Source organism: Lutra lutra, chromosome 12 (genome assembly GCF_902655055.1).
Source record: "Lutra lutra chromosome 12, mLutLut1.2, whole genome shotgun sequence".
Classification (NCBI taxonomy): Eukaryota; Metazoa; Chordata; class Mammalia; order Carnivora; family Mustelidae; genus Lutra; species Lutra lutra.
Window position 1 is genome coordinate 11,411,920 of NC_062289.1, and position 12,600 is coordinate 11,424,519.

General features: G+C 36.8%; 1 protein-coding gene across 1 annotated transcript in view; it reads right to left on the minus strand.

The window, feature by feature from the left end:
- Window positions 1-12,600, minus strand: part of CDH7 (cadherin 7) — a 123,696-nt gene that overhangs the window by 57,725 nt on the left and 53,371 nt on the right. Inside the window, exons 3-4 of the mRNA XM_047698303.1 lie at window positions 10,590-10,884; window positions 6,541-6,660 (exon numbers count right to left, since the gene is read on the minus strand). Coding sequence (XP_047554259.1) covers window positions 6,541-6,660; window positions 10,590-10,884 — 415 coding nt within the window. The remainder of the gene's footprint in view (window positions 1-6,540; window positions 6,661-10,589; window positions 10,885-12,600) is intronic.

Below are 12,600 nucleotides of genomic sequence, written 5' to 3' on the forward strand. Positions count from 1 at the left end.
TATTAAAGACCAAGGGAACATAATAGTTACATACAATATTACAAAACACAGAGAGTGCTATAACAAGGGAAAAGCAGGGAGGGCTTCTCAATATCGGATAGAGAGGATTATCTTTCGGTTTTATGAAAATACGGTTCAGAAATAACAACTTATAAATAAATAACATGAAGTCCTCATCTAAAATAATGGGCAGTAACTTGTGCAGGTACAGGACAATGAAACGCTCTTTTTCTTCTCTTTCACCCTCTCTAACCACTTAATTCCCAGGTGATGTGAAATCACTATCACCTTTCAGTTATGGTTCCCATTACCTCTCTTTGAGAAAAAATAGCTGAAATAGTCTACAAAGCAAAAAATGAGAGTGATTTATGTTTAATAAGAAAAACACCATTTTAAACTATAGCTATGGTTGTGGTTGTGGTTATGATGCACGATGGTGTTACCCTGTATCGAAAGATCTGAGAAAAAGCACTAAAGATGAGAACGACTATGTTAATATAAATCAGCAACACTGAAAACATTCATGGGTTTTGTTGCTGTTTGTTTGTAATCAATTGCATTGAATATTGATCACCCTTAAGGCTTCAAATGCAGGAGAAATTGATTTCAGACTTTCATTTTGATCGATGGGGAAACTTGACACAGTAGTCATTGGTACAGTAAATTAGTTCTTTTATAACTATTTAATTACTGCCTAAGTATATTAGGCAATAATATTTAAAAATGGGAGGAAATTTAGTTTAACATCATATGTAAATATATAAAATGATATATTTACCTAATATACTTAGTATATGTACATAGAGGGGTTATCAGATAAGAATGTATTTAACATTGATCTATATAGATTCCTACTTAATTATTTCTTGCAATTTCATCTTTTCCAACAAAAACTATGTCTTACCTATCCACCTAGGACCATAGCTTGAAAGATGTCTAATCTATCTCATTAAACAGATTCTACTTTTTATGGGGAGGTCAGGATTTAAATCTTCATTGACTCAGACCTAAGGATGAGAAATTCTGGTATTATGGACTTTTCAGTAGCAAAACAACAGCAAAACCAGCTTGTCTGATAGAGGATCGTTCTTCGGGAATAAAATAATTGCAAATAATTATTTAATTTGGGATGAAGCTTCTTTCATTCCTCATGTTTAGCATAAAAATGTTATATCCTCCAGGATTTATATTTTTTAAAAGCTGCTAATTTAAAGGCTGATTATTCAATGTACACATGTCATAATGGTGTGCTATATTCTATTGATAATATGTGTTATATTTTATTTATAGTGTATGTTAATTTCAGCAACAAGAATAAGCCTACAGGAAACTATACAAGGCCTGCCCTCTACTTCATAATATTTGACAGTTTGGTAACTGTTCTAGGGTTGGGAAACAGATGAGAAAAGCCCTTCAATAGCACAGGAAAAATTTAAGCAATTTGTTATTAGTTCCCAAGATTCCAAGTTAAACAACACTCATCCTGTCCTAAGTGACCATATTTGCGTTTAGTCTGAGCACTAGCCATCAAACACAAACACACCCACACATATACACACAACAACAACACAACACATCAGTATTTTAAGTGTTTGAGTTACACTTCCTTAAGTTAGGACAGTTTTGTTTTGTTTCTAAACTTTGAACACTTTTTCTCATCAGGCAGTGTTGCTACAAGTACAGCAAATACAGTTTAAGTAACTCCTTCCCTGAATTCTTTTGGCTATCTACACACTGCTTATAGTTAATATGTGAACTATCAAAGAAACATGAAAATCATAAGAAAGAGTCACATACTGGTCTGGTTTGGTTGATCAGTGTCTACTACCTATTCTTCTTAGTGTCATAATGTTTCCACATGTATTTCATATTTGTTCTTCAATACTTCTGTTAACTCTATGATACAATAAGTGCTGATCTCAGTAATATTGCTACTGAGCATAAAATGTCTTTGTCTAAGAGTTCTGGGACTTACATCTCTCTTTTTCCTTTTTTTTTGTTTCAGATGTTAACCATCCTTTATTTATGTGTAACTCCTTTTTTTTTTTTAAATAAATTGAGGATTGGTTCTCTTTACTATTTGATCATTAAGTGTATCATTAGATAACAAAATATTAATGAGCTGTGTTTAGAATCATTTCCTATTCATTCACTTTTTTTTTTTTTTTTAACTTCAGGACATCTCTTGTTTTTCCTTCCGAAATCAATAGGTACAAGTGAGCTTTCATCCTTACACCTTCATAATGATGGAGAGAGGCCTTAATATCTCAACTAATCAGCAAGGAAAACACGGCAGCCTCATCCTCTCATGGTTTTGCTTGGTGGCATTATTTTTGTAAGGAAATGTAACATTATTAAGAAAGAAGTCTGGTAGTCAAAGTTACTCACTTATTTTTCACACTTCTAATTGTTTCTTTACAAGTGATCCTATAAATAGCCCTTTTCCAAAGTAAAAATCATCACAAAGTTTGCAAAGTAACCAGGTGGCAAAGGTAATTTCCAAATACCTCAAATATTAAACATATTTTTGACAAGAATGGAATAATTGGGAGAGAAATGAATTTAAATAAGGACATTCAAAAATAATAGATTTCTAGCCCCATGACTTTTGCTAGCTCTTTAGTTTTAAGTAAAACTGTCTACATTTGGCAAAGAGTTCTCAGGCAATGGATCTGATTTGCACTTTGCTATATATTATGGAGACACACACATACAGCAAATTGCTAACACTACATCTCTGAAGTAGTAAAGGCCAGTTTTGTCTAGCCAGATCTCTATAGTTCTGTGAGATTTTCATGGAAGACAACAACATTATTTGATTTCAGTATCAGTCATTTTAAGCCACTTATGATAAGAATATTTCCAGTCGCTCTTTAGAAAAGAGATTAGTTCAGATTTTAAGCTTCCTGAATAATAATTTTTCTATAGATGTATCATCTGACCTAATAACCCAGAACTTTCCATTTATGCGTAATCCATGGGCACAAAAAATACTGTGCATATGAAACATTAATTTATCATCACTATTGCTCAACAACTGTCTGGTTTTCAGTCTGGGAACAAATTTTCAGATGATTCTTTTGTTTCCTAACAGCCATTTATGATTGTTTTAAAGCATATTGTTTTACCATGGAACTTCTCATGAATATAAATATGTACTAAATGTAACAGATAGTAGCTGGTTCTGATATCCACCCCATTTAGGGATCCAAAGAATCCCTGAGGCCTGGCATCTACACACTCAGGTCTTGGACTGGTCTAGGGTCCAGGCAACCACACGACCCAGGTAACACAGGTCTACGGGGCTTCATGCCGTGTGGAACTGAGACACATTAGATGTACATGGTGCATCTCTTCCTATTAGTTTATATTTCTAAATTTGACATCTAAGCTGTGTTTATATTTGGTTTGTCCCTCTGTAAGTGAAGCATATGATAAAACCATAAAAAGTCAGAGGAGAACCAATGATAGCAAACATGGACGCTTCTAGAACACTAAAGAATTTCAGAGTTGGCATCAAATGAAGAGTCTCTGAGGAAGGGAGTCTTGTAATCTCTGAGAGGACATTCTCAGCAAGCCTGACAGGAAGAAGGGTCCTCCACACCACAGAATGGAATGCATTTCAAGGGCACATGGGGGAGGAGCTTTGTTATAACTATATTACTTACATAAAGTTATGGTGTCACAAGTGGGTATGTAATATATGACACAGGTATTGCGTAGTCACACCTCTATATTAAGAAGGAACTCCTAAATGACAAGTTGTGTTTTATCATTCAATCCATTTTTCAGGGCCAGCTTTATGGCCACGTGACCTGTGCCGGGGTCGCAGGTCCCAGGCTTGTTTCTCACTCTGTTGATAATATCTTGAAGTCCTGTTAATTTTAGAAGACAGGCCCTGCATTTCCATGTTGAACTGCAAATTATGTAGCCAGTCCTGCCATGTATCGAATAGACTGAAACATGGAGTCAATTTGCTTGCAGGTTACAGAGCAGATGAAACCTCAGAATAACCAACCCCCAGCCTCCCAGCAGTTTGTGGTCATTATGGAGATGGGTGATGGGAATCTCTGAGTCCTTTTAATGTTGCCTTATCGTGCTCCTAGGGCCATTCTGTTTGCTTATTAGAGCAAACTGCTAACATTGGCTTTTGCGGCTACTTACAGTCTTGTCTTCCTGATGCAGAAATAAGGTGGGAAATACAGTTACCCTCTGGTCATCTGGGCTGTGAGTAGTGCTACAGGTATAATATGTGACCGGAAGCTGTGGCCGTGCTAGGTTCATGATGTGTGATTACTAAATGGTAATAGGTATTATTAACATTAGGAAAAAAAACAGAAGTTAAACTTATAGAGATGCATCTAACAGTAATTCCCTGTGCCTATTGCTTCTTTTTCTTTTTAAGATTTTGTTTATTTATTGGACAGAGAGAGATCACAAGTAGGCAGAGAGGCAGGCAGAGGGGGGGGGGAAGCAGGCTCCCCGCTGAGCAGAGAGCCCGATGCGCGGCTCGATCCCAGGACTCGATCCCAGGACCCTGGGATCATGACCTGAGCTGAAGGCAGAGGTTTTGACCCACTGAGCCACCCAGGCACCCCTCCCTGTGCCTATTTTTACAAAATCCCGATTTAGCATATTTCCACTATTTTTCCTATCAAAAATTTTACTTTCTTTTTTAAAAACTCTTAGATTTAAATATTTAGAAATTCATGTTATTTCTCACATAGATAAAAATCAACTGACACCAACTATGAAGACTAAGTCAAACTTGACTCACAGATATCCATGCCTTTAAGGGTTGAAAACTTTCCATTTTTATGAAAAAAAAAAAAGATTTGTTTTGCAAATAATACACTATCCATATTATAAATTAGCAGAGGACAAAAATTTCCAGGATATCTCTTCAGTAATGACCGTACAAAGAGAAGTCCCAATGATTACCATAATTACAATATGATCAACTCTAAACAAAACAAAATTAAACTGACCTCTTCATCTCCTACAATACACAGTCCTCGAGATTCTGAAATTAGAATTAATTTGAAGTACTAATAACGTGATCCCATGACATGGACGATTGTCTGCTTGCTCAGTCAGAGGCCTTACCTTACCTCCACAGGACTTTAAGGAAAAATGATCACTGTACCACAAAGCTAAAATCAAAAGCCAATCATTAGTACCAACAAAATATTTAACCCTAGGGAGGAGTGCATGCTATTTCTGGACAGGTTATATAATGCAGGAGTGTATAATTTGTGAGCAAATTGTCAGAAACTTGTCAATGTCTTTGTAGGCTGCGAAGAGTCGATTTATAAGGGAATGGGTGGGTGGATTTATGCTTCTCAGATCTATCATTAAATCAACCACAAGCATACGTTCTATGTTCACAGGATTCATATCATAAATCAAATAGTTTTGTTTATTTCTCCTTCAATACTTGCTTAATCAGAACTGTTTCTTCTCTGTTAGACTTTCCAGGTAGTTCCAGACTCTACCACTATATTGGTATAAAATATGCAAATATATCTCTGTAAAAACTCAATTGGTGAGGTAAGATTGAATTTATTTTTCCATTCATGCACATTACAACTACCATTTTCAAAAGATGCTTAAAATATTTATCCTCCACAGTGATTTGAAAATGAATTAATATTACCATTTATGTGGAAAATAGTCTAAGTATCATTAAAATAATCATTTAAGGTCACAGGTCCTATCCAAAAATCATAAACTTGCTGTTGGAAGAATAATTTTCTTTACAATAAAGACAAAATTGTTACAATATGGAAAAATTCTGTATTTCATGGTAAAGAAGGCCAGTGGCACAAACCACCCACCTCCACACTCACCCCTCCTCCCTTCACACAGAACCAGAAAAGCAGAATAGATAAAATGTTATTTTATATTCATGGTAACAGTACTCTAGAGTCTTTCTTACTTACTGTAAACTATTTCAGCTTAAAAGCAAAACAGAACACCTAGCCAACCAACTACATATTCTATCCAGGCAGTCATGCAACTCATAGAAAATATGTTTTTTCCTTCTAAAATTAAATCACTTAATTTAGTTTTTAATTTAGCAGACCATCATCTTAATTGTTACGTTTAAACTAATTCTCCTGAGTAAACCAGACTTAGAGGATAACCTGAACTTACTACCTATCCTACTGCATGTCAGGGAGGTTCCTGCTTCAGATTTAAATTTAATTGTGTGATTTCTACATGAATTAGTTAAAGCAAGACAAAAAGAAAATGATGTAAATAATATTTTCTTATACAGTCAGGAGATAGCAGCTGAAATACTTTTTTAACACATAATATTTTAAATTTGGTAGAAGTTCTGATAAACCTAATAAAATACTCTTGGAAGATGCTAACGCCTCAATAAATAATGTGTTTATTACCACAGTTCACATATTGAGAGAAGCTCAGAAGCCATGCAGCGTCTATTATCAGCGTCAACTGTATCAAATAAAAATAATACTTTGTGCCAAGACACAGGTGATGACATTATAAGAAGAGTCACATTTCAATGTTTACCTGTCTTTGGCTCCACTGAGAAGTATGGCTGTCCTTGCAGAATGCTGTAGACCACTCGGGCGCTGTTCCCATACGTAGGGTCATCAGCATCTGTTGCTGTCACTTGTACCACTGAGGTCCCTATGTGCCAATCCAAAAACCAATGAATTAAAAACTTCCAAGTGCCATAAAACAGAATGATTCACAAAATGCTGAACACACCTTTGTTTTTAATTACTTTCTTTTTTTCATGTTTCAAGGCATATGAAAAATTGACATATTTTTTGTAAAAGACAAACCCAAAATGAAGATAAATGCTAATTAAGCCCTCAGAAAGATTTAAGGGCTACAAAAATATGTTAGCAAAAAAAAAAAAATAATAATAATAAGATTGATGATGGCCATTAGGAAGATCCTCAGAATTGGAAGGGACTCAAATTTTAGGCATCTCATCCATCAGGGTCAGGTAACAAGTTTTTATCAAGAGCAATAGCTATAAGTCTCCATTACTGTCCAGAAGGCAGTGTGACAAGTAACAGCATCTTGACACCCAAGTCACTGAAGGGATCTCATTATTATAACTGAGTAAAGCCAGACAGAAAATGAAACTTCATTAACTGAGTAAGTTAATGATGGATCCACTTAACTGGCTATTAGGTGGCATCTCTTCAGGAATAGTTTTAATTTTCATTTGTTTCTATGAATTGATTGAAAAACCCCACCCTCCCAAAGGAGGAAAACCACGGCAACCTTAAAAATTGCATTATTATTTGTTTTTCTATATTGCATGTGAAAGAAAGCCCTATGGCTTCTTCATTTGACTATGTCTTCACTTATTCCATATGGAGAGCATTTATTGTGATGTGTTCTTTTTATTTCCATTTGGAGCTGAATCTTAAAAATGTTACTTGCATTTACTTAGTTTACATATTTTAAGCACAGGTTATTTTACCATTTATGTCCTATTGATGGGAATGGAACAAGTCTTTTTCTTTCTGAATTCTTCCAAGGTTTGGATTTGTTTCTAATAATTTATTGAAAACATTTTTAATCTAACATCTCATTTCAATATATTTCTAAAGAGATTTCCCTAAGTCCTTTAAATAAGTCATTAATGTCCATCTTGTTACAAATCTATTGTCTTTTCAGCACTATGTTTTTCCTTACCAACCCCATTTTCTTTAAAAATGGGTGCATATTATGAAGCTATGTATATAGCACTGTTTTTAAAATTCTGATTTTTTTGTTTTTATTTGACAGACTTAGTTGATTGTGCCCTGCAGATGCCTGGTAGGACCAAACAATAAATGGTGCATATTTAAAATATTTTTAAAAAATAAATTATGATTATTTTAAAATATTAGAATTAATGGCATTAATATTCTCTATTTTCTTCACAATGCACCATCTTTATAGCAGTATTTACTCTGGTGACATGCTTAAGTACTGATTTCCTCCTTCATTTGAAAAGGAAAGTGCAGGGGTGCCTGGGTGGCTCAGTGGGTTAAGCCTCTGCCTTCACCTCAGGTCATGATCTCAGGGTTCTGGGATCAAGTCCCGCATCGGGCTCTCTGCTCGGCAGGGAGCCTGCTTCCTCCTCTCTCTCTCTGCCTGCCTCTCTGCCTACTTGTGATCTCTCTCTGTCAAATAGATAAAATCTTAAAAAAAAGAAAGGAAAGGAAAGTGCCTTAAACAAATTAATCAAAACTACTTTAGTAAATTGGGTTGTATATAATTTTTCCTGGAGTGTTCACTAAGAAATTCACCTTATATATGCATACACATACACATGCATGACACACATGCACACATATTTTTTTAATAGTATTTTTTTCAAAGATTTTATTTATCCATTTGACAGAGATCACAAGTAGGCAGAGAGGCAGGCAGAGAGAGAGAGAGGAGGAAGCAGGCTCCCCGCTGAGCAGAAAGCCCCCTGCGGGGCTCAATCCCAGGACCCTGGGATCATGACCTGAGCCGAAGGCAGAGGCTTTAACCCACTGAGCCACCCAGGCGCCCCTGCACACATATTTTTAAATGACTTTAAATTGTCCATGCTTATCTACATTCGTCTGGAAATGAATGAACTATCCTAAGGGCTTATTAGTGTGTTTTCAATCTTGCGGTGAGCCTCCAGTGAAAAACACAGCCCTGAATATTAAACACTGAATGCTTGTATTGTATATGCCATAATATTTAGTGGCTACTACAACTACTTGGTTAGAATTAGACCCTCTGATAAACTACAACTCACTATAGGTCCACATTACGTATTTAATGTAGACTTCCATTGATCTTAGTTTAAATTTCTGTTATTCCAGAATTCTCGATTAATGTCAGTTAAATCCTGAAGGCACCTGAAAATGATTTTCTAAAAAGTTCTGAACCTGCTGGAATTGATCAATTAACTAATATAACTTGCATGTGTGCATAATAATCATGCTGTTTGATATCAGAGCGGTACAATTAAAACCCAAACTACAGTGTGCGTTATTTCACCTCTAGAAGAACTAAGTTCACATTAATCCAGTTTGCATGGCTACATTCTGGGTAGCGAAGGAAAATGGTAACAAGCCAATGAAGAATGTCCAACATGCCCATATGAAAGTTATGGAGTTGGGCTGACCTCCTCAAATGCAACTCAAAGCTTCTTGTTTTTCTAAACACGACTAGTCGTGGGAGGACAAAGTACCTTCCCTTTTTCTTTAAAACCTGCAAATCCTGTTGTGGCACCTGTCTCCTAGTTGTTCTTGTTGTTAAGCAACAGCAAGCAGCAATGAAGATGTGGGGCAGTACTGAGAAAGTGTGAATAAGCCTGTTTGGTCAAAGAAACACTCACTGAGACGCTAGGTACAGTGAGATGCTGCCTCTGGGGTTCTGAATTTTTCCGGACCACAAGAATCCATTCTTCTGGTTCATTTTCTGTTTCTATTTCTGTTTCTATTTTCTTTCTGGCTAAAGCAATGGTACCTTAAATAATTTTCACGCTCCCATCTGTTAGGAATTTAGGGTCACTAAATTGTGGCTCTCCTAAAGGGCACACATAATACACGTTTTGCAATTCCACTTCCTAACACAGTCGATCTGTGGGCTGAATGCTGGAATGAATGAAGTGACCTTTATGTAATATAAAACAAATCACATTGGGTAAAATGTTCGCCTGTTAAAATACAAATTCAATTATTACTTTAAATAACTGTCTTACTTCAGGACGAAAAATGACAGCAAATAAATATATAAATCAACTGGTCTAGTTAAGCCCCATATTTTTTTGCTTTGTATTGTAAGATCATCTAAAATTACATACTGGCTGAAAATTATTCCAAAGACATCTGATTCAATTATTTAAAACTGACTTTTTATCATTTGATAGAAATAAAGCATATACCGGAAGTACTTTACTTTCTGTGTTTCCGGTAATGCGGCAGGGTGAAGAGCCCTCTGAATAAAACAGCCCTCATGGTTCTTTTATATATCTCAAACGAAGTATCACTTTACCATTATCAATTCAATATAAATTTCCACACATGTTAAGTTTCTGGAGAAATTACAAAAAGATTAGTGGTGGCATATGGAGGGACATTTGTGGGTTCAAGCCTACTCTACAAACAAACAGACAAGCTCATCTAAACATTAGATGGGCAGCCTGATACCTTGGCCACTGAAGGATTCCTCGAAGAGTGAATCATTAATATTAATCAGGAGAAAGAAAAGATTACCACAGGCCAGGGTCTGCAAGGATTTTCTTTTTTAACTTCCTAGGGGTACTTTTAATCATTTTTTAAAATTAAATATTACATTGAAAAGGGAATGAGCAACTTACTAAAGACACTGAGATCCCTGTGGGAAAGGAACACTTTCTTAATTTTCCATAGAAACAAAATAACGATCTGAATACTCAGACTTGGACGCCGGCTCCTAAGGCACCTCGAACTTCCCCCTCATCCTCACTAGACATTGTCGTACCAACACTGAAGCGATTTTTTTTTTCAGTACTTATGATGATCTGCTTTTAAATACAGACCTCCCCTAAAACCAGACACTGCCAAAGCAGCATGTTCTTTACTTACCCACAGGAGACATTTCGGGAACTCCTGCCGTGTACGGGCCGTCCAAGAACTTGGGTTCGTTGTCATTGATGTCCTGAATCTTGATGACAAACTCGGACTCGGGCTCCACAGGCTTGTTGGTGAGCCTGTCCAGCGCCTGGGCGCGGAGCGTGTAGTAGGCCTGCTCCTCCCGGTCCAGTCTCTTGGTAGCATGAATATCCCCCGTGTTCTCATCAATAATGAAAATGGAACTTGCCCCTTCGCCTGACAAGATGTATTTGATGGAACCATCTCCTTTATCAACATCAGAGTGAAGCTGGTGAAAAATTCATGTGAGATGAGATTAACTTACAAGAGAGTCAGCGATATGGAGACACGTAAAAATAATTCTCATGTCAGGCAGCAGTACATGAAATTTTATTGTTCTTGGAAAGATAAGCTGATGTTTATTGTGCACAGCAGAAAGGCTATTAGAATGTGTCAGCTTGCACTTGGGAGCAAGACCATTTCATTTCTTCCTGTAAACAGTCTCATTTCCAAAGGTATTTTCTACCATTCCCAAAGTTAGGAACTTGTGGTGGTGTTAATTTTTATTTGGTCTGTCCTTGCCAGTTTTAGCCATCTTCTTGGAACAGAGCATTCAGTAAACACGAATAATCAGTTGATTTGATCTTATTCCAAGCAAAGGGACTTGCTATAGAACATTTGCAAATTTAGATCTAATAAAGTATTTAATATGCTTAGAAACTCCCACATTCTTTAAGGACACCCTTCCCTCCCACCCCCTCTCATGATTAACAAGTATGGATGGATGTCCACTCACTAAATCCGCCTCCAGATCCTGTTCTGTATTTTAAAATGTGAAGCCGAGAAAAATTACACTGCTCTCCGAAGTAGGAATTTTAAATCAGTATATGCCTGAGACTTCAACTCAAACCTTTCTTGAAATACCAAGAACTGAATTAGATTTGCATGATTAACCCCAGCAATAGGCAGCAGGGACAGCACCTACTGATTTGCATTCCGTATCATTCCGTATCGAACTGTCCCTGCTGTATGTCAGAACATTATGTTGAACAGAGGAACCTAAGGAAACTCAGGCATGATTACACATTCTCCTGAACTTCCTAACCTGAAAAACACAGGACTCAAACTGTCGTCTCCACAATCGTTCATCCCCTCTAACCGCCATCATCTGGACTTTGAGTAAGACGAATGCAAACACCCAATTTGCAAAATAATAAAGGCTGTTCATGGTCTTACAGAACTGGGTTTGCATTCTTTAAAAGACGAGGTGCTACAAACAGCAAATACTGAACACGACTTAGGGAGGTGTGCCCGCAGAACGTTTTCTTCTTCTGCGTTAGGTGTGGATGGTACCACTCTTCCCCTGCACGGTAACAGCTGTGTTTACACTCTGCTCCAGAACACTTAAGGACCTGACTTCTCCTTTAGTTTCTGTAGGGTTTTTTTTTTTTTTTTTTTAAATCAGGGCTCAGTGGGGCGCCTGGGTGGCTCAGTGGGTTAAGCCGCTGCCTTCGGCTCAGGTCATGATCTCAGGGTCCTGGGATCGAGTCCCGCATTGGGCTCTCTGCTCAGCAGGGAGCCTGCTTCCTCCTCTCTCTCTGCCTGCCTCTCTGCCTACTTGTGATTTCTCTCTGTCAGATAAATAAATAAAATCTTTAAAAAAAATAAAAAATAAATAAATCAGGGCTCAGTAATACAAAAAATTAGTTACTGGCATGAGTTATAATTTAGCTTTGTTCCATGTGGAATTATCTAGTGGATCACTGTACTGCACAGTGACCCACCCATCTGGAAAGGTTGCGTTCTGGAAATACGGTGAATTGCTTAATTTTCTTAAGTCACTCTCAGAGTTACTGTTGCATCTATAGCTGAAGAAAACAAGCTGAACATCACTATAGCTTGGATTGCTTGAGTGATTCCTCTGTGCCAGGCACTAGTCTTAACGTTCTCTAGATAGTAGTTCATTTCATCCCCACATTGAATGAATTCATTATTTCTACCAACA